Consider the following 25,209-nt stretch of genomic DNA (forward strand, 5'->3'; position numbering starts at 1 on the left):
AACCTCAAGAAACTTCATCAGTACTTAAAGTTTGTTATGTTGGGCAAGTTTGCTCTAGATGCATCATCGGTGGAGTTCAGTGTGCTCTCTGGCTGTAGGGTAAACTAGAGCTCCCACTATGGTGAGTCAGTCCCCTCAAACTCCTCCAGTAGGTTGAGTTAATCATGGGGGTTCTGTGTGCCAAGTTTGGTCCAGGTCCATCATCGGTGGAGGTCAGAGTTTCTCTGGTTGTGGGTGAACTACAACTCCCAGAAAGGACGTCAGTTCCCCCAACCCTTCCAGTAATCAAATTTCAGCATATCAGGTATGTGTGCCAAGTTGGGTCCAGATCCATTGGTGTTTGGGTTCACAGTGCTCTCTGGATAAAGGTGAACTACAACTTCCCCAAATCAAGGTGAATTTTCCCCAAAGACCCTCCAGTTGGGTCGATACAGGGAATGCTGTGGATGTAGCGTACCTGGATTTCAGTAAGGCCTTCGACAAAGTCCCCCACGACCTTCTGGCAAATAAACTAGTAAAATGTGGGCTAGACAAAACTACGGTTAGGTGGATCTGTAATTGGCTAAGCGAACGAACCCAAAGGGTGCTCACCAATGCGTCGTCTTCATCATGGAAAGAAGTGACAAGTGGAGTGCCGCAGGGCTCCGTCCTGGGCCCGGTTCTGTTCAACATCTTTATTAACGACTTAGACGAAGGGTTAGAAGGCACGATCATCAAGTTTGCAGATGACACCAAACTCGGAGGGATAGCTAACACTCCAGAAGACAGGAGCAGAATTCAAAACGATCTTGACAGACTAGAGAGATGGGCCGAAACTAACAAAATGAAGTTCAACAGGGACAAATGCAAGATACTTCACTTCGGCAGAAAAAATGGAAATCAAAGATACAGAATGGGGGACGCCTGGCTTGACAGCAGTGTGTGCGAAAAAGACCTTGGAGTCCTCGTGGACAACAAGTTAAACATGAGCCTACAATGTGATGCGGCAGCTAAAAAAGCCAATGGGATTTTGGCCTGCATCAATAGGGGAATAGCGTCTAGATCCAGGGAAGTCATGCTCCCCCTCTATTCTGCCTTGGTCAGACCACGCCTGGAATACTGCGTCCAATTCTGGGCACCGCAGTTGAAGGGAGATGTTGACAAGCTGGAAAGCGTCCAGAGGAGGGCGACTAAAATGATTAAGGGTCTGGAGAACAAGCCCTATGAGGAGAGGCTTAAAGAGCTGGGCATGTTTAGCCTGCAGAAGAGAAGGCTGAGAGGAGACATGATAGCCATGTACAAATACGTGAGGGGAAGTCATAGGGAGGAGGGAGCAAGCTTGTTTTCTGCTGCCCTGCAGACTAGGACACGGAACAATGGCTTCAAACTACAGGAAAGGAGATTCCACCTGAACATTAGGAAGAACTTCCTCACTGTGAGGGCTGTTCGGCAGTGGAACTCTCTCCCCCGGACTGTAGTGGAGGCTCCTTCTTTGGAAGCTTTTAAGCAGAGGCTGGATGGCCATCTGTCGGGGGTGCTTTGAATGCGATTTCCTGCTTCTTAGCGGGGGGTTGGACTAGATGGCCCATGAGGTCTCTTCCAACTCTACTATTCTATGATTCTATGATTCTATGGTCTTGGGGGCTCTGTGTGCCAAGTTTGGTCCAATTCCATCTTTGATGGGGTTCAGAGTGCTCACTGATTGCAGGTGAACTATACATCCCACTACCTACAACTATAAATCATGCTGAATTCTCCCCAAACTTCTCTAGTATGTTCAGCTGCTGATCAATTCCTCTGTTTGCTGTGTGCCATACAAAAAATTAGGGAAGGGTTAAGGGAGCGGAAGGGCAGGATCAAACAAATTCCACAGCAATGGAAGAGAAAGGGACACTGGGATGTCTGTGGTGGAGGCAAAACAGAAAATCTAGGATGAAATTATCCCCATATGAAAGCGTTCACTTGGGTGGTGGGGAGCATGGTGTCTGTGGAGGACACTGACAGGGCTCTTGGACATGTTCATGGCGCTCGCTGTGACCTGCAGTGTCTTAGCTATTTGTGGGAGCCTTCCTGTGGAAGTGGATATCTCAGCCACATACACACATACATATTTTCACGTTTATTATGTGTATATAGATAGATGTGTATGTGTGTAGTATATACACACAAACAACACATGGGGCCAACTACAGTTGCTTGTGTGTATATATTACGTACACATTATAATACATATAATAGGGACAACTGTATATATTAAAGTAAGGTAAAGGTTGTCTCCTGACATTAAGCCTAGTCGTGTCCGACCCTGGGGGTTGGTGCTCATCTCCATTTCTAAGCTGAAGAGCCGGCGTTGTCCAAGGTCATGTGGTCAGCATGACTGCATGGAGCTCCATTACCTTCCCGCCACAGCGGTATCTATTGATCTACTCACATTTTAATGTTTGCTAGGTTGGCAGACCGAAAGGTCCCAGGTTCAAACCCCGGGGGCGGCATGAGCGACCGCTGTTAGCTCCAACTTCTGCCATCCTAGCAGTTCGAAAACATGCCAATGTGAGTAGATCATTAGGTACCGCTTCGGTGGGAAGGTAACGGTGCTCCATGCAGTCATGCCAGCCACATGACCTTGGAGGTATCTTCGGACAACACTGGCTCTTCGGCTTAGAAATGGCGATGAGCACCAACCCTCAGAGTCAGTCACGACTGGTCTTAACATCAGGGGAAACCTTTACCTTTTAGGTTGGCAGAAGCTGGGGCTAACAGTGAGAGCTCACCCCGCTCCCTGGATTTGAACTGCCGACCTTTCAGTCAGCAGGTTCTTCAGATCAGCGGTTTAATCTGCTGCGCCACAGGGGGCTCCAAATATTAGTCAGCCCCAAGTTCCCACAGATCCTGTATCCACGGATCCAACCACCCACAAGCTACAGTCATTCTGCAGTGTGGTTCCAGAGGCCCAGCTCGGCCACGGAAGCCCACTGGGCGGCCTTGGGGAAGTCACACTCTCTCAGCCTCAAAGGAAAGCAAAGGTCAGCCCCTTCTGGAGAAATCATGCCAAGGACATGAAGCCTAGGAGGGCCCAAAAGGGACACAAATGAAGGAGAATGGAGCAGCCAGAGTGGCTTGTGTTGAGAGAGAGCGAAGGAGGGAGGGCGGAGGGGGCAGCGCGCCCCTCGGGGAAGAGCCTGCCTCGCTGTTGCTGGGGCGAGGGCGGTGATGTCAGCGGCTGCCTCTGCGCTCGCGCTGGCTCTTCCCCCCAGCCACGCCCCCCTCCCTCCCCTCCTTGGGCATTCCCTGGCTGCTGATACAGAACAGCCCCGCCCTTCCCTTTGCTCGCGCTCCAGCTTGGCCCCGCCCCCTTTCCCTCACTCGAGCGACCTTTCCCCTAGTTTCCAAAGGGGTGGCTCGGCTCCTCTGCCGCCGCCGCCGCCGCCGCCGTGCCCACGCGGGGCCTTTCCTGCTCGGAGCCGAGCTGCACGAGGCCATCACGCCGCCCGTGAGAGCCGATTGGCCGGCTAAAAAGCAGCTCGGGACGCGATTGGCTGCGACGCGCCACACTCTTCCCCCGTTCGCTCTGTCCTCCTCCGCCCCTTCCAGCTGCTCGTGCTGGATGGAGTGTTTTGGTGGGTTTCCTTCTGTGTTTTGGCGGCGCGCCTCCCTGCAAGGAAGGAGGGAAGGAGGAGGGAAGGGAAAGAGGCGGGGAAGCAGCAGGGAGAGCGCTCCGGCTGGCTTTGTCACATCTGCTGCTGCTGCTGGGGCTGCTGCTCACTACAGGAGCCCTTCACCATGCACACCGAGGAGATGGGGGAGAGCCCCGCGGTGAGTACCGGCTTCGATTCGGATCAGATCCGCTTCAAGGGGTGGGTGGGGTGGATGGTGACCATCATCAGGGACAAGTCCTGCCTAGTTAGGTTTTGTATCATATATGAATAATACATATATTTCTCTCTCGATAAATGTATATGCACACATACATAACAGTGTCCCAAAAATATAAACATCCTTAAAATGCTTAATCTGAAATTATTATTGTTATTATATCTTACTTGCAATTTCATGAACAGGAAATCTAGTCCTGGCTAGTTAGTTCTATATCTGCATCTATATTTATATATCGATCTATATCTGCCTACAATGCTGCTGCTGCTTCTGTTGTTGTTGTTGTTATATTTGCAATTTATTTTCAAAAAGTATACACCCATAACTGTTCATCATCCCTTAATGATAATGATAATAATAAATCTTTATTTATATCCTGCTTTTCTCCCTTAAGGGACCCAACATATTAAAATCACATAAACAACTATCACGATATATACAATAATAAATATAAGCATCATAAAATATGTAAATTTAAGAAACAGCTACATTTACATTCAGGTGGCATCATATTGAGATATATATTGCATTTTGCTCCAGTCCATAATGTATGATAATAATAGTGTTAGTAGTATTATTGCTAGTTATTTCAATAATGTCTACACCTTTTAATAGCTTATAATGCTGGAACTGTTGTTATTGTTGTTTTTGTTGTTGTTACTGTTTTATTTGAAAGTTATTTCAAAAAGGCGCACACCTTTAACAGCTTAAAATTCTGTAATTGTTTTTATTATTGTTATTAATGAAGATCTCAAAAACTCTTTTAACAGTTTAGCATTATTATTATTATTATTATTTTATTTGCAGTTTATTTGAAAAATTTAGAGTCCCATAAGAGCATATACATCTGAAATTATTATTATTACTATTACCTGTAATTTATCTCAAAAATACATACAGTCATACCAGTGTTATCATTTGAGTTAAATTGTATTATTAAGTTATTTGCAAATAATTTCAAGAAATGTATACCTCCTCAACAGTTTATAATTCTGGTATTTCCTTATTTAATTTGGAACCCACCCCATGTATACATCAGTAGCAGATTCCAATAGCAATGAAGTGTCAGGATTAAGGATCCAATAAGAGGGATGTGCCATGAAATCAGAAGAAAAACTTTCAAGTGAGGTTTTGCCACTCTGTGCTTACTATAATGGGTTGCTGTGAGTTTTCCAGGCTGTATGGCCATGTTCCAGAAGCATTCTCTCCTGACATTTCACCTACATCTATGGCAGGCATCCTCAAAAGTGTGAGGTCACACCTTTGACCTCACTCTTGTGAGGATGCCTGCCATAGATGTGGGTGAAACGTCAAGAGAGAATGCTTGTGGAACATAGCCATACAGCCCGGAAAATTTACAGCAACCCAGTAATTCCGGCCATGAAATCCTTCAACAACATATTACTATAATATTTCTTCTTGAATATAAAATAAATGAATTTGCTTAGCCTTTTGATAACCAGCGTGGCAGTTATTAGCTGATGAAGGGTGTATCTATAAGGATTTTAAGGGAGGTGGGACCCTATGTAGCTTGCAAGTTGCACTTTGTGGGTGGGTTTGCCAAGTGGTGGGCCTGAGTGATGCCTTAGTGTTGCATGGTTCCAGGGCTGCATCCCAGCGCTTTTAAGGCAGGTAATCCATTTTGACAAAGCCCATTGCATTCAAGGTGGCCTGTAATGGGCTCATTTCTAACTTACATAGGGTTTGTGTGAAAAACATTTCAGAATCCCTTTCTTTGAATGAATTTTTCTTCATGTCAGGAGCGACTTGAGAAACTGCAAGTGTCTTTGAACGGATGACTGTCAGCTGTATGTGGGCTGCTGGTGGGAGGAGACATCGGTTCTTCTGCTGCTCTTGTTGCCTCCACTGTTGTTATTTTTATTTCTTCCCTGCTTTTCCCTGATGATCAAGTCTCAAAGTGGCCCATTCTTCTAGACAACCTACAGCACACAAATATGGAAACAGAATTAAACATACCATTGTTAAAACAAGCCAGTGGAAATCGTTCTTGCTAATCTGGGTGGCTACAGGAGGTGCATCCAGAAAAATCATGGTCTGAATTCAGTGTCACACAGGTGCATAGCCTGGAGATATGAATCCATATCAATAATCTCTACATACAGTGTACCTCTACCCTGTGGAATGAATGCAGTTTGACACCAGTTTAATTGCCATGTCTCAATGATAGGGAATCCTGGGAGTTGTAGTTTGGTGAGCTCCAGCACTCTTTTGTCAGAGAAGGCTAAAGCCTTTGCAAAACTACAACACCTGGGATTCCATAGCAATGAAACTGCAGCAATTGAAACTGCATTAATTCTATAGCTCCACCCTTGGAAGGAAGTGGTTCTTATAGTTTGTGGGAATTGCCAGTAAGTGAAGCGGGTGGACTATGCCTTCCCTTGGTACCTCATTCCTCACCCAATGACTAGTCACCACTGACGCATGCAGTATATTGCGCTTTTGGGTGAGTAATCTCGGTGTGCCGTGGTCCACCGTTGCCTGGTGATCCTAGCACAAAGTAATGAGTGCGGGAGAAGCTGTCTGCTTCGCTGCTTGGTTTATGCGTGTGTGCGCAACCTCAAAATTGGGTGTGTTCTTTCTCCCCCACTCCAAATTTATCAACGTTCAGCCTTGTCCAAAGATTGCATGCCCTCTCACGCACTTCTTTGCTTTCCAGCCAGGCCAGTGTTGTAGACCCCAGCACCACGCCTCCCAACATTGGCTCAGCTAGAGACCACCACCCACTGGCTCACAGGGCTATTTTGATGCATGACGTCGACCCACTCCTTCCCTCCGCCCCACTCCGGCTATATTTGGAGTGGGTGGCTGCTCTGGCTCCCATCCGGTGGGAAGGAGAAACCCTCCCACCCTGTTCTTCCTTGCAATTGGCAGGGAGTTTGTAATTTGGCCTGGATGCTTGCAGCATGTCAGTCTCCGTCTCTTCCTCTCTCTCACGCACACCCTTTTCTTTTTCTAGTGCGGTGAAGCAATGGGAATAGTGAATCACCCCTCATTCCCCTTTCCCCCCCACTTTGGGCAATGCCTATGTTGGTCCAGTACAGTAATCTGACGGGGAATTTCCAGTCGCCTTTGTGCGGCTGCAGATTTTGCGGCGGCCGCTTCGTGAGCCCTGTGTGCCAGCTCATCCGGCTTGCCTCTGCAGTCTGAGCGAAGGGAGGTGATTTAAGGACAGGCTGCCCAGCAACATTATGCCGTTGCCTGTCTGTCTGGAAGTCAAGCTGCGCAGCTCTCTCTCTTTCTGTCTCTCTCAATTTCTCTCCCTCTCTCCTAAAGCTTATTCATCTATTGTGGATCTCACAATATATGCAATTTCGGAACCAATCCAGAGTTCAACTGAAACATTTATATTCCTCAACAGTAAAATATTTGAATAAGCATTTATCACATTTTAGCATCTACTCATGCTTTTTTTCAAAGCCAAGGGTTGCAGATATTAAGAAGCTGCCAGTTTTGTCTCGTCCTCCTCTATATTTTTCATTGTGCTATTATTATTTTTGATATCATAGATGATGCCATCTTCCAACTAAAGGTATTATATAATTTACTAGTCTACCTTTCTTGCCCCAAACCCCCGATAGCACAGTGAGTTAAACCCTTGTGCCGGCAGGACTGCTGACTGAAAGGTTGGTAATTTGAATCTGTTCAAATCCCATCTGTCAGCTCCAGCTTCCCATGCGGGTGTCCTCTGGGCAACATCCTTGCAGGCGGTCAATTCTCTCACATCAGAAGTGATTTGCAGTTTTTCAAGTAGCTCCTGACACAAAGAATAAATAAATTATACTGATGAAAACCCAAAACAAGGCTGCTTATGAAAATTGCAGTCCTATAGATAAAAAGACATGCAAAGACATAGGTAAAATGATACAAACACATTTTGTTAGCCTGCAGTGGGATCCATTAAAACCTTTTAAGTCAAAACCATCAAAGTCAATAAAGATCAGTCAATAAATGTTAACTGTTAAAAGCTGTTACAATCTAAAGACCTGTTGGATGATGATGATGAGGATAATGATAATATATATTTACCATGTTTTCCTTGCCCTTGGCTTAAAAAAGGTTAAAATAGATATTGTTAAAAATTATGCATCATATAGTAATAATGCTATGGTAATAATATAATATATTGTATATACATATAATATTGATAATAATATTATAATGTAATGCAATATAATTCTAATAATAATACAATATAATAATATTAATTATATATTAAATATAATATTACTAATAATAATTCAGTATACTGGTATAGTACAATATAGTACTATATAATGCTAATATTGTGCTATGCTAATAACATAATATATTGTATGTACATATAACATGTAAGCCGCTCTGACTCCCCTTCGGGCTGAGAGAGGACGGAGTATAAATGTAGTAAATACATAACTAAATAAATAATATAAATCAGTGGTTCCCAACCTTTTTTTGACCAGTGACAACTCTCCAACATTAGTACCAAAAGGGTTATGAATCAGGTTTTGGTCAACTTTAGATTCGGTTTGGTTATTTGGGGTGCTGATTCAGAAAATTGCATTGGATAAACCACATCAGCTCTAGTTTCTGATACAGAACATATGCCATCCAGTAGTTGCCATCTGCTCACCTACAGAAAACCATATTTAATAATATAGAGCTGATGTAATCTATCCAATACAATTTTCTGAATCAGCACCCCAAATAACCTCAAGAACAGGCCTAAAAACAAAAGCACCAGGGCACCCCTGTTTCCAGGCGTCACATGGAATGGTTCTGCTCAGGGGGAGGGAGGAGGAGAAGCAGCAGTCAGGAGGCTTGTTGTCACACCTTTCGTGGGTAGTCAGTCTCTCCCCTACCGACATCCCTGTTGCCTCAGCACTATGAGAGGTTTTGCGAGAACAGTCATTCTCATTGCAACAGTGTAGTAACGGTGAGGCCGTGGACCATATTTTAGTTCTTGGGGACCACTGGTGGTTCACGGATCACAGGTTGGAAACCACTGACATAAATCATCAAAATATCAGAAATGAATGCAATTAAAAACCTGACTGTTCAATAGAAAACAATAAGCAGGGCAAAACATTCTGAAATCCAATTTTCCTGGAATAAGCATCTCTCAAGAAGTTGCTGAAACAAAAGTCTTCACCTGCCAGAGAAAGGATAGAAAGGTCTTCACTTGCTTAATGAAGGATTCCTGTGCACCATTGACCATGTTGCTTTTTGGGTTTTGATTAAAGAGCCATTAAAAAGTAATGCTGATGAGTTGGGAGCAGATGAAGATGTCTACCTCTGTTTCAATATTTCTGTTCCTTGGTTATACTTGAGTCTTCCAAATTACTCTGATGCACAAGTAGACAACCTCTATAAGTCTATGTGCCCATTCTTCCGCTTCTATAACCCACCACCTATTGCCAAAAAACAGAGACCACCCCCCAGAAATGTCTGGAAGTCCACTTTTGGATTTTATTTTTGTTAACAGTTCACAGGAAAACTGCAACCTATTTAGAAGGTGAATTAGCAGTATTAAGCTTGGTAAGTCCTTGGATGGGGAATCACCAAGGAATAGCAGGTGCTGTAGGTTATATTCAGAGTAAGGCAATTGCAAACCACCTCCCAAATGAAGTATGCCTTTCTCACCCCCCCTCCCAAATGAAGTTCTTGGGGTTGCCATAAGTCAATAGGAGGCTTAAAATTGCATGCATAAAAGAAAAATATAAGAGGTGATTTACTTCTTGTCAGAACAACCACAGTTTGGGAGAGAGTGGTCAGTGATGGGGCCGTGAAAACAGCTTTAAGGGACACATCTTGCTTACCTGTGCTTAGCCTACTCACATTTGTTTTCTTGAGCATTGCATGAAGTGAAAAATAGGCAACAATATAACGATGTGTTGACTACCTGAATATCAAGATGGCTGGTTTTATTCCTTTTTCATTCTAACATCTTCCTTTTCATTCCAAGAGTCTGAGAAGTCAGATGACACTTCTTTAGGCTATGTATTTCATGTTGGTTTCATCATGCAGAGAGCTACTTTTGGTTGGGTATATATGTTGAGAAGAAAGTAACTACTTGGAGCCAGCCTGTGATTCACATTTATAAATTATAAGTACTATGATTAGCAGCCCTTTAGCAAGTTGTGTATGTGCAGCTTACTATCCAAATGGTTTATATCATTTTAGTTATAAATACGATTTTCTGATTAGCTGCTTTGAGAGTTTGGGCTTGTACTGGATCCTTCATCCATGTGTTAGTGAAAAGTGCAGTCTTGGTGTGAGACATTTCCATAATAATATAATCCCATTCCCGTAAGAGTATGATCACAATGGTTTCAGTTACCTGATGACTCATGGCTGCTATCAGCGTCCAGTTCTTCCTTGCCTTTTCTTTAGGTGAGTCAGTGAAGGATGGATGGATGCAGTACCGCTTGGCTCTCTTCTTCCTTCCTTACTTCTTTTCTTTCCTCCCTCCCTCACTCCTTACTTATATTGTTCCCTCTCTCCCAGTTTATCCTCACTGGTTGTGGGGTAAGGTGAATGAGGGTCTTCCTCCTGTGCTTCCACTACCACCTGATTTGCATAGCAGACAGCTTGCAGTAGCATTTCCTCCTTCTCAGCCAAAGATGAATCCCAGTATTCCTGTTTCAGCTTAAATATGTGGAGGAGTGGCTTCATGAACCTGTGTACCTCTTTTGGTGCCATGCATCGCACTCACATGCAAGGACAAAAGGAAGACAGGCAGGCAGGTTGCCTGAGTGCTTAATCAATACTCCTTTTTTATCTGGTCACTTTGGGAGCAGTGGTCAGGTAGATGGTCTGACAACTGGTTGGGGACAGTGATTGAACAATCAGCTGGCCTTTTGGCCTTTTCTATTTGCATTTGAAAATGTAGCACCCAATATCAACGAGGCACATGGTTTCATGTAGTGCCTCTCTCAGCTGAGTAAAGAGCATCTATCTCTTTCCTTGAGTGAGAAGCAAGAAATCAAGCTAGCAGCAACCTGGTCTTGGCTGGGGCAGACAATACTAGCTACTGTGCAAAGTGGTGGGTGGCAGAGAGGAGACAAATCCCCATCCTCCTCTCCCACAACCAATGCATGGGGAGCTCACCAAGCCCAGGAGGGTGGAAAGGAGGTAGACTTGAGAGCAGGAACCAGAGGTGTAGGAGCATCTTCAGAGGATCTGAAGATGCCATTCACAGATGCAGGTGAAATGTCAAGAGAAAATGCTGCTAGAGTACAACCGTACAGCCTGGAAACCACACAACACTCCAGTGATTCCGTCTGTGAAAGCCTTCAACAATACAATATTCAGAAATCTTTTAAAAATGGCAAAAAGGTGGTTTTTTAATTCAATAAATCCTGATAAGAAGAATCTTAATGTGATTTTTTTCCAGTTTAGGAGTTATTTTGTACAAAATTGAGATATGGTTGCTTTGCTGTTTCTTGCTCAAAGTGAGTATAGCCAAAATACTGCACAAAAAAGTTATTGAATTTAAAGAAGATGTTGTGCTTGGGAACTCATTCTGTGCAAAATTTGCATATAGTTGATTTGTAAGGAAAACTGCATTTTCTGCACAGGATGGAGATATATATATATATATATATATATATATATATATATATATATATATATATATAGAGCAGAAAGTTGACCTGTGCTGAAAAGGCTGTTCCCTGCACATAGAAACACTGTGTTTTTGTGCAAAACAACCACATGTGAATTTTATGCAGAATAATCCTGAATTACACATAGGCATTGAAAATTTCAGTTTTCTTACAGCGGGAAGAAAATTGCTAGAATTACTCACAGCTTCCATCCAGAAGAAACAGTGAAATATTAATCTCTGCCTCTGACTCAGAATTTTGATAGATGTAGCATATGGGGAGGTTCCACAGCTGCTCCACAAGCAATTGCTGATCTGATCTCCATTTAGATTTTACGTGCCATGTAGAACTTAGTTGTGGTTTGCAAAATATCACAGTTGTACTTATTTCCTGAGTAGATATTAGAGATTTAAATCCTCTATTGCAGTGGCTCTCAACCTGGGGTCCTCAGATGTTTTTGGCCTACAACTCCCAGAAATCCCAGCCAGTTTACCAGCTGTTAGGATTTCTTGGAGTTGAAGGCCATAAACATCTGGGGACCCCAGGTTGAGAACTACTGCTCTACTGTATATCCAATATCTGGATATATGATAAGTTTCTAGGTAGAAGATAAGTGTGTGTTAGCTTTGTTTCCTAGTTGGCTAACAAATTGCATTTTCATTATCTCCAGGTTGACATTGTGGACATCTACGAATCTATACGTGAACGACAGCGTCACGACAGTGAAAGGTCTACTTGTAGCACCTTGGAGCAGAATGACATAGAAGCAGTTGAGGCGCTTGTTTGCATGAGTTCTTGGGGTCAAAGGTCACAGAAAAATGATCTGCTAAAGATACGGCCTCTTACACCTGTCTCAGACTCAGGTGATTTTGCAATGCACACCGAACCCATGTCTGATTTGCCCAAGGATTACAACTTCCTATCTACACTGGTAAGGGAAATGTACTAATTTAATCTTCTGATATTTATTAAAAGGATTTGTTAAAAAGAGCTTCCTTTGTTCACTCAGGTATGCTGATACCCGTTTTTCAATTTTTTTAATTATAAAAATATATATATTATATTGTTTTAATGTTATTTACAGTTTAATTATATGCTAATATCAACCTTTTGCATGTTTTAGCTCTATTGCATTAGTTTTCATTTGTAAGCTGTCTTGAGGACTAGTTTTTTGGAGAAAGGCAAGATACATGTTTCTTCATCACTATCATTTGCAAATGGAGATTCAGCCCTTCTGGGAAAAGAAAACATCTGTGGTCCAGTGGTGATAGATGCATTGGGAGCAATCCCAGATAGACTGATGAAACATCTGAACAAAATTGTGGAAGATATCTAAGATTGCGGATGTCTAAACTTAATCTTCTGATTCAGAAATATATTTTATTTGCTTTTAGTTGTTTTTAGAATTTTGTGATGAATTTTGAGTAGTTTTGGAAGCCACCTTGGGTTACACTCTAGGAGAAAGGCAAAAGCAATAAAATAAATAAATAAATGAGGTAGCCAATCCCTTTTTAAAGGTCTGAATTGGAGAGCATTGACTGTCAATGCAGGAGCATTATGAGGCATTACGGGGTAATTTTTTGGAAGCCATCTTGGGTCAGGCTCTAGGACAGTGGTTCTCAACTTGTGGGTCCCCAGGTATTTTGGCCTACAACTCCCAGAAATGCCAGCCAGTTTACTAGCTGTTAGGATTTCTGGGACCTGAAGGCCAAAACATCTGGGGATCCACAGGTTGAGAATCACTGTTATAGGAGAAAGGCAACATACAAAAGCAACAAATAAATGAAATATAGTAAGTAATGTATATGTTTTAATGGTCTGAATGTGAGAGCACTGATTGTCAGTACTAGATCATTACCATACCATAACATGGAGCCTTCCATACTATGTTTTGTAGCACGTTATGCAGCATGTAGTGAAAAATGACAAAAAATCTTGGAAATATTATCATCGAAATAATATATATTTGAAAATATAAATGAAAGGTTATCATGGGATATGTTGTGTCCTCATATATTTTGTTATGACAATTTATCTGTGTCTGTATCTTATAAGGCGATGGTGTAGCCTCTGGTTTGCCAGTAAAACTGAATTACTGTGTTGCAAAATGACTAGAAAATGTGTTACCAACATGAAATGTTTGGAAAGCTCTGCCTTAAATGTTTGAACATTTATATATCAATACCTTCTCTCTTTTTTCCCTTTTTAATGTAAAAATGTAGTGTATGACACCGCCATACAGTCCAGATTTTGTTGAGCCCTCCACAACCACATCGCTTTCATCTCTAGCCACTTATTCAAAGTCTAGGGCAATAAAGGCAAACGTATCTGCTAGTCAAGCCACTCCTCCAGGTTGTGCTCTTGCTGCGGCCCCGTCATCTGCAGCGAATACAGATAGACTGCCCAACCAGAAGGCAGCCAGAGCTGAGCAACCTGTTCCTCCGCTTTGTAGAGCCATGGCAACGAGTGTGATCCGTCACACAGGCGACAGTTCTAGTTACTCCCGCATTCCTGTTGTGCAAGTGAAAGCAGAAACAGTATCTGGCCCCAGCACTTCGACAGACCACCACCGGGAAGAAGCGACGCCGGAAGAGCCACATTCCAGTGTTTCACCGGACTGCCGGACTGCGGATAGCTTAGCCCGTGTTTCTTCCCCAGTACATGAGGCCTGCTTGTACAACCTAGCTTGTTCTAGGGCTGCTGAAAAAAGTCATGAGTTGCAAAGGTTGTCGCCAGAGCAGGTGCCTTTCCTAAAGAATGGCGACAGTGATATGCTGCAAAAATCCCCTCCACTTTTACCCACTCCCATTTCAAGCCCACCAGTGATCTGCCAAATGATCCCCTTGGAAGGGCAGAGAGGTATGGTCCCTGCCTTCCTGAAGCCTTCTCCAACTGCAGCCAGTGTCAAGCCCATCTTGCCCCACACGGCCCCAGTTCCCCAGCCAGTTCTGGTGGGGCCTTCCATGCCCCAAGGGACTGTCATGTTGGTTCTTCCGCAGGCAACCGTTGCCCAGGCACCATCCTGCCAACAAGCGGTGATGTCTGTTGGGAATACGAAGCTATTACCTCTAGCCCCTGCTCCCGTTTTCATCGCCTCCAGTCAAAACAGCGCACCCTTAATGGACTTTTCCCGGAGGAGGAATTATGTCTGCAATTTTCCAGGCTGCAGGAAAACATACTTCAAAAGCTCTCACCTGAAAGCTCACCTACGTACACATACCGGTAAGGTATAGGCAAGAACAAGGTGGTGCATCCCTATAATTGTTGTCTTGTGACATAACCAAATATTTTTTTGTATCCCATGAAGTTACATTATTTCTTTAAAAATATTTTATTAATTATTTGACACAAGCAAACTAATATATAATCAGTAAATATACATTCAGAAATAATGAAACATGTTTCTGGAGTTCAATTTCATTGGTAATTCAAATGGCAACTTGTGCAAAATAAGCATAACATATTTTACCATTCACTAGAGTTCAATACATTTTCACAGCAGAATCTGTGTGAACTATTCTTAAATAGAATTATTGCTTGCTGTATTCTGGGAAAAACTGTTTCAATCTGAATAATAGCAATGGTATCACCAGCTGCTTCCCCCCCTCCATATCATATGCAAAAATCCTAATGTAATTTTTAAAAAGAGACTCCTTGCATGGTAGGAAATATATCTTCACAATTAAGAGAAATTCAAAATATGTCTACACACAGCATAATTTCACATGAATAAAAAATAACCCCATAAGAATGGGAACAGGCATTAAAGCAAACCAAATATTGAGGCCTTAATCACTGGTAAGAAAATGGGGAAATGGATTACTTGGTGGAAAAAGAGAGACTGTTTTCAAGTCCATGAAAAAAACACAGTTGAGACACTGTTAAGGCTTCTAAGCTACATGTATCCTGAATACATGGAGAGGAGAGCAGGAACCACATTAATTTCCCCCATTCCCCCATACCATCCAAGCAATTTTATAAGTATAAAGTAAATATTGAATGGGAGACCTGAAAGGGGCCTAAGCACACAGGGATGGCATAAATAAACAGGCATAGTGAGTAAATAGAAATCTTTGCAAAACACACAAATCCTCCAAGAGTTCAGCTTTTGTGTCATTTCGATAGTATTTGGGTACAGTTAAATAAATAAATGCCTTAACGTTTTAATTTTAAAATTGTCCACTTAACAAAATTCTCAGAATGTTGCACTGAAACACAGGAGAGTAGTAAAACAATGGCAGTGACTGGCACAAAAGAAAAAAACAATGTTTCCAATTTAGAATATAAGTGCAACATCCAATATTAGTTGGAGGGCTATCCCTCCTGCAGCACTCCCCCCCTCCCCCGCTCCATGTTCGAAGCACCATTCTGCAGCTGATTGATATTATACAGTGGGGGGGAAAGTATTTAATCAGATACCAATTGTACAAGTTATTCCACTTAAAAAGATGAGAGAGGCCTGTAATTGACATTATAGGTAGACCTCAACTATGAGAGAAAACATGAGAAAACACATCCAGAAAATCACGTTGTCTGATTTTTCATGAATTTATTTGCAAATTATGGTAGAAAATAAGTATTTGGTCTATAACAAAACTTCATCTCAATACTTCGTTATATATCCTTTGTTGGCAATGACAGAAGTCAAACGTTTTCTGTAAGTCCTCACAAAGTTGGCACACACTGTTGCTGGTATGTTGGCCCATTCCTCCATGCAGATCTCAAGAACAGTGATGTTTCGGGGCTGTCACTGGGCAACAAGGACTTTCAACTCCATCCAAAGGTTTTCAGTAGGGTTGAGATCTGAAGACTGGCTAGGCCACTCCAGGACCTTGAAATGCTTCGTTTCCCTGGTGGTGTGCTTAGGATCATTGTCATGCTGAAAGACCCAGCCGCGTTTCATCTTCAGTGCCCTTGCTGATGGAAGGAGGTTTGCACTCAAAATCTTACTATACATGGCCCCATTCATTCTTTCATGCATACAGATCAGTCGCCCTGGTCCCTTTGCAGAGAAACAGCCCCAAAACATGATGTTGCCGCCCCCATGCTTCACAGTAGGTGTGGTGTTCTTTGGATGCAACTCGGTATTCTTTCTCCTCCAAACACAACATTGAACTGCCAAACAGTTCTACTTTGGTTTCATCTGACCATATGACATTCTCCCAATACTCTTCTGGATCATCCAAATGCTCTCTAGCAAATTTCAGTTGGGCCTGGACATGTACTGGCTTAAGCAGAGGGACACGTCTGGCACTGCAGGATCTGATTCCCTGGCGGCTTAGTGTGTTGCTGACTGTAGCCTTTGTTACATTGGTCCCAGCTCTCTGCAGGGCATTCACTAAGTCCCCTGCCCCGTGTGGTTCAGGGATTTTTGCTCACCTTTCTTGTGATCATTTTGACCCCACGGGGTGAGATCTTGCATGGAGCCCCAGATCAAGGAAGATTCTCAGTGGTTTTGTATCTTTTCCGTTTTCTAATTATTGCTCCCACAGTTGATTTCTTCACACCAAGCTGCTTACCTATTGCAGATTCAGACTTCCTAGTCTGGTGCAGGCCTACAATTTGGTTTCTGGTGTCTGACAGCTCTTTGGTCTACACCTGTTATGGTTGAGCCTTCCGGCTCCGATACTAGGAGACGAGGTCGTAAGACTCCTCGAGAGTCAGACTCTTTTGAGGAGCGTGAAAGGAAGCGGCTCCGGGACTTATTTGCAGAACCAACTGACGAAGACTCCTTTGAGGGTTTTACCGAGGGAATGGAGGAAGAGATGGTTAGCTCAGAGGAGGATGACATGGAATGGACTCGTGTGAGGGAGGATTTGGGTGCCACTGGTAATGATAGCATGGGAGGCGACTGGCGGGTTGCAGGATCGGACCCGTAGACGGGCTGGAGGGATGGAACGGGATCCACAGCTGGGGATGCTGTGGGGCGTAGTCAAAGGTGTGTTAGTTCTGATGAGGATGATGAGGAGGCACCTGGAATTAGGATAGCAGCTGACAGCGATGAGGAGTTATGAACTGGCATAAAATGGGGTTTAGAACCAATGGCTAATTGCGTTGGGCAAGGTAATCTGGACGAACGCTTGGGCTCTTGTTGGGGACTTCCTGAAGACGGGTGTGATTCGTTGCTGGATACGTAAGTTACCAAGGACACTGGGCATAGACGGCGGGAGGAACTGTGTGGGCTTTTCCTGTGCAACTTGTGTTTAATCTTAATAGCTTGGACCTCCGTCGTCTTTTTGACGGACATTATTGCCAACTCTGGATTGACGCTGGACTGACTGACTGACTACGACTCTGGACTAACCCTTCTGTGGCTATCGGTGGAACTTGTGGAACCTTAGACGTCTGCGTTTGGCTCTCGACCTCGGACCGGATTGGGACCCCGCTGACCGTCGTTACCCTGATTTGAATTGCCTGGACCTGGTTTTCGTCTGTTGCACGGAGGAGCAACAGCCTGAGTTACTTCTGTAGCTCTTGAGTAGCAGAGGGGAATCTGCTGCTGGGTTTTGTGTTCATTTTGACCTTTTGTTAACCAGTTTTTGTTTGTTTAATTGCCAGGCTGAAGTAAGCCCCTTAGTTTTGATCCGGATTAAACTTCTGTTTAATCCGGTTTATTCTTTTGAACTTTTTAGACTCAAACGAAGTTGTTTTTGTTACTTTTCACTCTGAAGACAAGTGTTTGCCTAGTCCTTTGTTTTCTACGGGCAATCTTTAGTTCTGTAACCTCAATAAACTGTGTTGTATTCTACTTGGAGCGTTCTGTCTTTGACATCACCATAGTGGAGTTTGGAGTGTGACTGCTTGAGGTTGTGGACAGGTGTCTTTTATACTGAAAACAAGTTCAAATAGGTGCCATTACTACAGGTAATGAGTGGAGGACAGAGGGACCTCTTAAAGAAGAAGTTACAGGTCTGTGAGACCCAGAAATCTTGCTTGTTTGTAGGTGACCAAATACTTATTTTCCACCATAATTTGCAAATAAATTTGTGAAAAATCAGACAATGTGATTTTCTGGATGTGTTTTCTCATGTTTTCTCTCATAGTTGAGGTCTACCTATGATGTCAATTACAGGCCTCTCTCATCTTTGGTATTTGACTAAATACTCCCCCCCCCCCCACTGTATTTAGGGGTCCCATGGGCTGTTTTAGGCTCAGAAGAATCATTATTAAACAAGTCAAATTCTCCTTTGTTTTCTTGTTAAATGAAGAAAATCTAAAATTAGGAAAAATGCTTGGGTGATATAGAAGTGTTTTGCATTGTGTTGTCGAAGGCTTTCATGACTGGAATCAATGGGTTGCTGTGAATTTTCCAAGCTGTATGGCCATGTTCCAGAAGCATTCTCTCCTGACGCTTTACCCACATCTATGGCAGGCATTCTCTGAGGCAAGTGTGAATATTTCTGTTGGCCAGCTTGATTAGCATTGAATAGCCTGGCAGCTTCAAAGTCTAGTTGTTTCCTGCCTGGGGGAATCCTTTGCTACCAATATATGAATCAACCAGGGCCAGCTAACACCTCCCAACAAAGGATTCCCCCAGGCAGGAACCAGCCAGTCTTTGAAGCTGCAAGGCTTTTCAATGCTAATCGAAGTGATTAATTGCAACATTCACACTTGCCTCCAACAGACAAGAGTTCTTTCTCTCACCCTGGACATTCCACAGATATATAAACCCCACTTGTCTAGTTTCCATCAGACCTCAACAGCCTCTGAGGATGCCTGCAATGATGTGGGCAAAACGTCAAGAGAGAATTCTTCTGGAACATGGCCATACAGCCCGGAAAACTCACAGCAACCCAGTGTTTAGTATTTTTTTTAATTTTTTTTTTTCTGGAGAAGTGCAAACTTTGTGTTGCTGGGGGCTCAGAGGGGCAAAAACGAGCTATCAAAAAGGCCATCACATTGAACAATGACAATTAAAGTGGCATCAAATTGCATTAATTCTACTGTGCAGATTTATCCTTTGTTGTAAGGTCTGAGCAGATCTAGACTGAGATTGAAGTCTCAAGTAAGGGCAGTAGGTGCATGCAGTAAAGAGGATTCACTGCAATGTCCATGAGTTATTCGTAGCAAGATGAGTTACTTCAGGAGACAGGTTATAATAGGCAACATGAGTTTTTCTTGTCATGGCAGAAAAATTCTGTCTATTAATGCTTTCTAATGTCTATAGTCCCTAGAAAAAACCTGTTTTTTGAATAATCTTTTGGAAGCTTTTCTTCCAAGGCAAATTGCGAATGCAAGAGGCCCATCCTATGTCACGGCTGTGTCTCTTTGTTCACAAAGCCAGCTCCTTATCTCTGAGCAGAAGTTTTCCAACCATAGCATTTTCCAGCCAGTTGTGTCATTCTTTGTTTTTTTTTCCCTTCTCTCCCCCCTTTTCAGGAGAAAAGCCTTTCACCTGCAGCTGGGAAGGCTGTGATAAAAAGTTTGCTCGCTCTGATGAACTTTCTCGCCACCGCCGAACTCATACGGGGGAGAAGAAGTTTGCGTGTCCAGTCTGTGATCGCCGTTTCATGCGTAGCGATCACCTGACAAAGCATGCACGGCGGCACATGACCACAAAGAAGGTGCCCAGCTGGCAGGCTGAAGTGGGCAAATTGAACAGAATTGCCACAATAGAGAAGCCCAGAAGCGAGAGTGCTTTGGGCATGCTCCTACCTATGCTCTCTTCTGGCTAAAAGGCCTCTCGGTGAAAACAAACATTTTGAGAAGAATTTGGGTGGTTCCAAAAGACATACAGCTTGGACTAATTTTCCCTTCTTTTTAAAAAATTCCACAAGTTATGCTTTTATATTGGGGTGGGGTTAAACATGTAAAAGTGTTCTGTCTTATGCCTTTTCTCCCTACTTCCCACTTATTTTAAACCTTATTTAACCATTCGGTTTTATTCCATCATAGATCCCTTGCCCCAGTACTCTGAGGCATTCACCAGCACTTTAAAAAAACAAATATTGGAATCCCAGGGCAGTAAGGTTGGGTGTTGACACTGGGTTGTTTTCTTAAACCATATCTTCTCTTGACTAACAGTAACTGATAGGAAGTGAAACAGCATGACCGCCTACTTCCCCTCCAAATTTTACTAAGATTTTTTCTGCAGGTCTTGTATTTGTTTAGCTGATCTTGCAGTTTTCTTTTGAGAGGAAGAGTATGCAAAAATCAGAGTAGCCCCTTGGAAACTGTTTGGTTGAGAACTATCCAAAGTGATTTATAGTGCATTTACCGGAGCTTGGGAGAATCACTCTTTGGACTGCAATTCCCAGATTCTTCTAACCAGCATATCCTCAGGACCTCTGGGTGCCCTTCCACACAGCCATATAAACCAGAATATTAAGGCAGAAAATCCTACATTTTTTTGCTTTGAACTGGAATATATGGCAGTGTGGACTCAGATAACCCAGTTCAAAGCAGATATTTTGGGATTTTCTGCCTTGATATACTGGGTTATATGGCTGTGTGGAAAATCCCTGGGAGTTGTGATCCAAGATGTCACATTCCCAAACTCTTAATAATATTGTGGTTTGATACTGAGTTGAGCAACTGAATCCACCATCTCTTGAATGGTTAAAAAAAACTTAGCTGCATCCCTGCTGCAGCCAGTCCAACTTGGCCTGGGTAAAAAAGGGTGCTATAGCTGGCTATTAAGGTAATGTTTGCTTCTGTTATGAAAGAAAAGAACAGAGTCCCACTACTTGGAAATGCTGTTGCTAATGTGTTACTGTAAAATCATCAAACAAAACTTAGTTGACATCAGACCCTAAGTATTGGCTGAGATCATATACTGTGTAATTTAGGGCACATCTACACTATACAATTAATGCTGTTTAACACCACTTTAAGATCCATGGTTCAATGCTGTGGAATCATGTGAGTTATTTTACAAGGTCTTCAGACTTCTTTACCAAAGAGTGCTGGTGCCTCACCAAGCTGGATTCCACATCATTGAACTATGGCAGTTAAAGTGGTGTCAAACTGCATTATTTCTACAATGTAGATGCATCCTGGCTCAACCTCCCAAACTTATCTTAACAGCAAGCAACCACACTAAGTGATGGAAGTGTTTTCTGCAGGCAATTGGGGCACAGCAGGATGAGGAGGTTATGATCATGGTAATAGTGCCATGATAGTGAATATGCAATATTACTGAATACAGAGCAGTTATGGATTCGTAACACTTGGTTACAAATCCATCTATTATCATTTCTAAGAGGCAACATTTGCCATTATCAAAATTGGCTAACTCCTCCCCAAACTATACTGCAAAACACCATTGTTACTCAAAACCAAATGTGTCACCATTCAGATCCAAATGCCATTTCACTGATGAAAATAACAGATCCCACACTTGTTGTTGAGTGCAACCTCAAACATCTTAGGTGCTGCAAATTAATTTTTAATCATTTGTTTCCAAACTCTGAGAATGGCTTCAGCTGTGAGAGTGCTTCATGTGTTTATAAATTGTGACATGAAAAAATACCTTTCATACGTTGACCTTAGAAATGTCCTCCACAGGGTGGAAGGTGCCTTTTTAGTGGAAGAGTCATGAATTTTAGATCTATCGCTTTGCATTGGCTAGAAAACAGGGACTTAACTTGGGTTGGAGTATATCCTTGATTTGTTAGGGTAGGGATGCGTAAAGGAAACACCCAGTTACGTTGGCGTGTTATGTTAGTCTAAAATAAAAGGTTTGAGGTCAAAGTTGAAAATGCACTGCTCATGTCATCATGTTAATACCATCTAAACCAGTGGTCTCAACCTGTGGGTCCCCAGATGTTTTGGCCTTCAACTCCCAGAAATCCTAACAGCTGGTAAAGTGGCTGGGATTTTTGGGAGTTGTAGGCCAAAATACCTGGGGACCCACAGGTGTCCCACAAACTAAACAAACTTTGGGAAATTTCTTAGCAAATCTCTAACTTGAAGGTTCCTTGCAGGATGAGCAAACCAAAGCAAGCTGTTTAGTGTGCATTTATTCACTGTTTTGGGTCAGTTGTATCTCCGAATTGAATCAATGGTGGTCTGCTCATACAGTTTCTCTCCCTCTCCTCCCTGTATTTCTCAGCTACCAGAACTGGTTTAGGGTGGGGCAGGGGCAGGGAATGGGGGAATCCATCCAGCTGAAAAAACACAGCCTAGTTAGTGGAAACACTCTTCGAGTACAAACCAGTTTTAATAATGTTTGCATTTTTTTAAACGAGAGGAATTTATAATTTGTAGGAGGCTACAGATTAATTACAAATGGTTACAGAATAGATATTTCTCATTCAAATTCCCTTTAGAGTTCCACAATGTTCCATTAAAAGGACGATGCTGCTACTGTTGTCTTCCTATCCCAACCTGGAACAATTGATGAGTAAAATTTGAAAGAGTTGCTAATTTCAGAGTTGCTTTTTCTTGTTATTTGGAGAGTATTCTGAGAGAACTCAATTACAGGCAGACCATTCATCTACCATTCAGGTGGTTTGCGACACTTTTCCATACATATATTTAACCAAACTGAGGAAATTGTTTCTTATAATGATGTGAACGCATGGTATATATGTGTGTGGTATATAATAGCTGACACTTTATCAGGATCTAAAACCAGATTGACCTCTCATAGCTGTTACGTCAATATGATATCTTTCTTATTAAGCCAAGGTTGCAGAACAGTCATTTGTGTGTTTCCGAAAATAATTCTGCTGATGAGAGAAATTTACCAGAAATACATTTGGAATTGAGAATTGCAACTGGAAACCCTCAGTTGTTACTTTTTTAAAACCTTGCATCCATGCAGAGTTTGGAAATGTTACCTCTTTGTTCTTCAGTTCTCTGAATCCGTCAGCATGACTAGGAGAATCTGGAAGCTATAGTCCAGCAAAGTAAAATTCCCAAGCTTTGTACTGGTGTATTGTTTCTTGGATAATGCTGACCCAATTCCAGTGTATATAGAGTTGCTGGTGTTTTTCCTGGCAGCATTTGTGCCTCTTGGAAAAACATCTGATCTGCAGAAATTGAAGAGGGGAAGTTTACCTATCACTTCATCAGCATGCTAGGAAGAACTTCAGCAGAAAGGCTGCTGCTAGCATGGTGCCTGCTGGATCTGTGGCGGGGTGGGAAAGGTTGGCAACTCTATGTGATTTAAGAGTCTGTACTATTCACTCTAAACATCTGTCTGTTTACTCTGATACTACTGTATTAAATTTAAAGAGAATAGCTCATGAAAGTTGACCATAACATGGACAAGCATTTCTTTGTCTGGAAAGAAAAGCAAATAGCAACAATTACCACTGAAATAAGAATTAAACATCACATTGAGTAAATGAGAATCTTTCAACTTGACCTGTATTCACACTTTATATATTGTAAACAGGCATCCTTTGGATTAATGTAATACTAGGCTTGTGATGTAAGATGCCTGGCGGATTCTTCAGTCATGTTGTGTGCCAATGATTGGGAATGTAGCTCTCATGATATCTCGCCATTGATTACATTGAATATTGTTGATGGGAATTGTTTGAGAATATGTGAGGTCTTTTTAAAATTTGAGGATAGGACCATGAAGTTTATTGGGTTTTTAAGCAGGATATCCTGAATGATGTTTAGGTGCATTTGATGAATACCTATAATTTTTCTTGAATATAGATTGGGCTGGGCAAAAACGGGAACCTGAGTCTTATGGATTCCCTCAACTAGACTGCCTTTTCAGGTTTCCAGAAACCCCAATGTGCAACTGAAATACGCAAAATGTTCCCTTGTTTGGGAGCCAGTTGATGTTCATCTGCATGCAAACAAGCGGTGTGCTCCTCATGCTCCTTGTTTTAATGAAGAAAACGTGCACCTTCCCCATGGCAGTGAGTTGGCAATATGAGTCCCCAGCAGTTGCCTACCCATGAGGCAAATATTACAGAAACTGCACTCCTATATGTATGTCTATGATTTCGATCTACCATATATCATCTGTCATAGCAAGTGCCAACTATAGAGTAAAGATCCCTTTGAAACAATAGGTGAAAAGCAAAGAATAAAGAGCATTTTTCAAAACAACATGTTTATCTGGCCAGAAATGAATAATATATTCATTCAGTGTTTTGGAGCTTGAAAGAAGAGAAGCAAAGTGGCAAAAATGCAGTATGCATAAAAAACCAAACTGCAACAGAGCCATTCCTTTGAAACCACTGTTCCCCTTCTGCTCTTCCTGGATGTCATTTCATTGACATTCATTTGAAGTTGCCTGAAATCAAAATGTTTCCCTTGTCTACCTGAGAGCATTTTCAAACTGTCCCGGTTTCTAATCCTGAACACTAGCTATCTGATGTAAGACTATGGGAACCTGTTTTGGTGTAGTAAAATATTGTGCCTAATATTTTATATGAGTAAACCTTGTTCTGTTCTGTTCTTTTGTTAAGCATTTATTGTGAAACCCATGTATATGTGTTTGTATATGCAAATACTGTTTGTACTTCTTAAAGGGCTGCATTATAATTTCTCTCCTAGTAAAGTGGATATTTGCATAAGCTGTTTGGCTCTATTTCTCTCCTCTCTAATTGACCTTATTGCAAAGCAATACAGAAAAAATGAGATGAGTAGTTTCTCTTAAGGCTAACAGCTGGATTTCATATAAGAAACCCAGCTTGGTGTAGTGGTTTGAATGTTGGACTAGGAAACCCTGAGCGACAAGGGTTTGAATTCCTGTCTGCCACTGAAAACCACTATATGACTTTGAGCACATCGCACAGTCTTTCAGCCTCAGAGGAAGGCAATAGCAAATCTCTTCAGAATA

At 42.4% G+C, this 25,209-nt stretch overlaps 1 protein-coding gene across 1 annotated transcript; it reads left to right on the forward strand.

The window, feature by feature from the left end:
* Positions 1-3,468: 3,468 nt before the first annotated feature.
* klf11 (KLF transcription factor 11) lies at positions 3,469-24,943 on the forward strand. Its single transcript, XM_003215402.4, has 4 exons — positions 3,469-3,792; positions 12,127-12,387; positions 13,679-14,678; positions 19,836-24,943. Exons 1-4 carry the CDS (start codon positions 3,760-3,762, stop codon positions 20,129-20,131), a joined length of 1,590 nt encoding a protein of 529 aa, XP_003215450.2. The 5' UTR covers positions 3,469-3,759; the 3' UTR covers positions 20,132-24,943.
* The last annotated feature ends 266 nt before the right edge of the window (positions 24,944-25,209 follow it).

This window comes from Anolis carolinensis, chromosome 1, assembly GCF_035594765.1.
Source record: "Anolis carolinensis isolate JA03-04 chromosome 1, rAnoCar3.1.pri, whole genome shotgun sequence".
Classification (NCBI taxonomy): Eukaryota; Metazoa; Chordata; class Lepidosauria; order Squamata; family Dactyloidae; genus Anolis; species Anolis carolinensis.

Excerpts from the sequence above, each read along its gene's own strand:
- klf11 (XM_003215402.4), top strand. The coding sequence starts at position 3,760 with ATGCACACCGAGGAGATGGGGGAGAGCCCCGCG. Across the intron at positions 3,793-12,126 it reads AGATGGGGGAGAGCCCCGCG|GTTGACATTGTGGACATCTA; the intron begins GTGAGTACCGGC and ends CATTATCTCCAG. Across the intron at positions 14,679-19,835 it reads TCACCTACGTACACATACCG|GAGAAAAGCCTTTCACCTGC; the intron begins GTAAGGTATAGG and ends CCCCCTTTTCAG.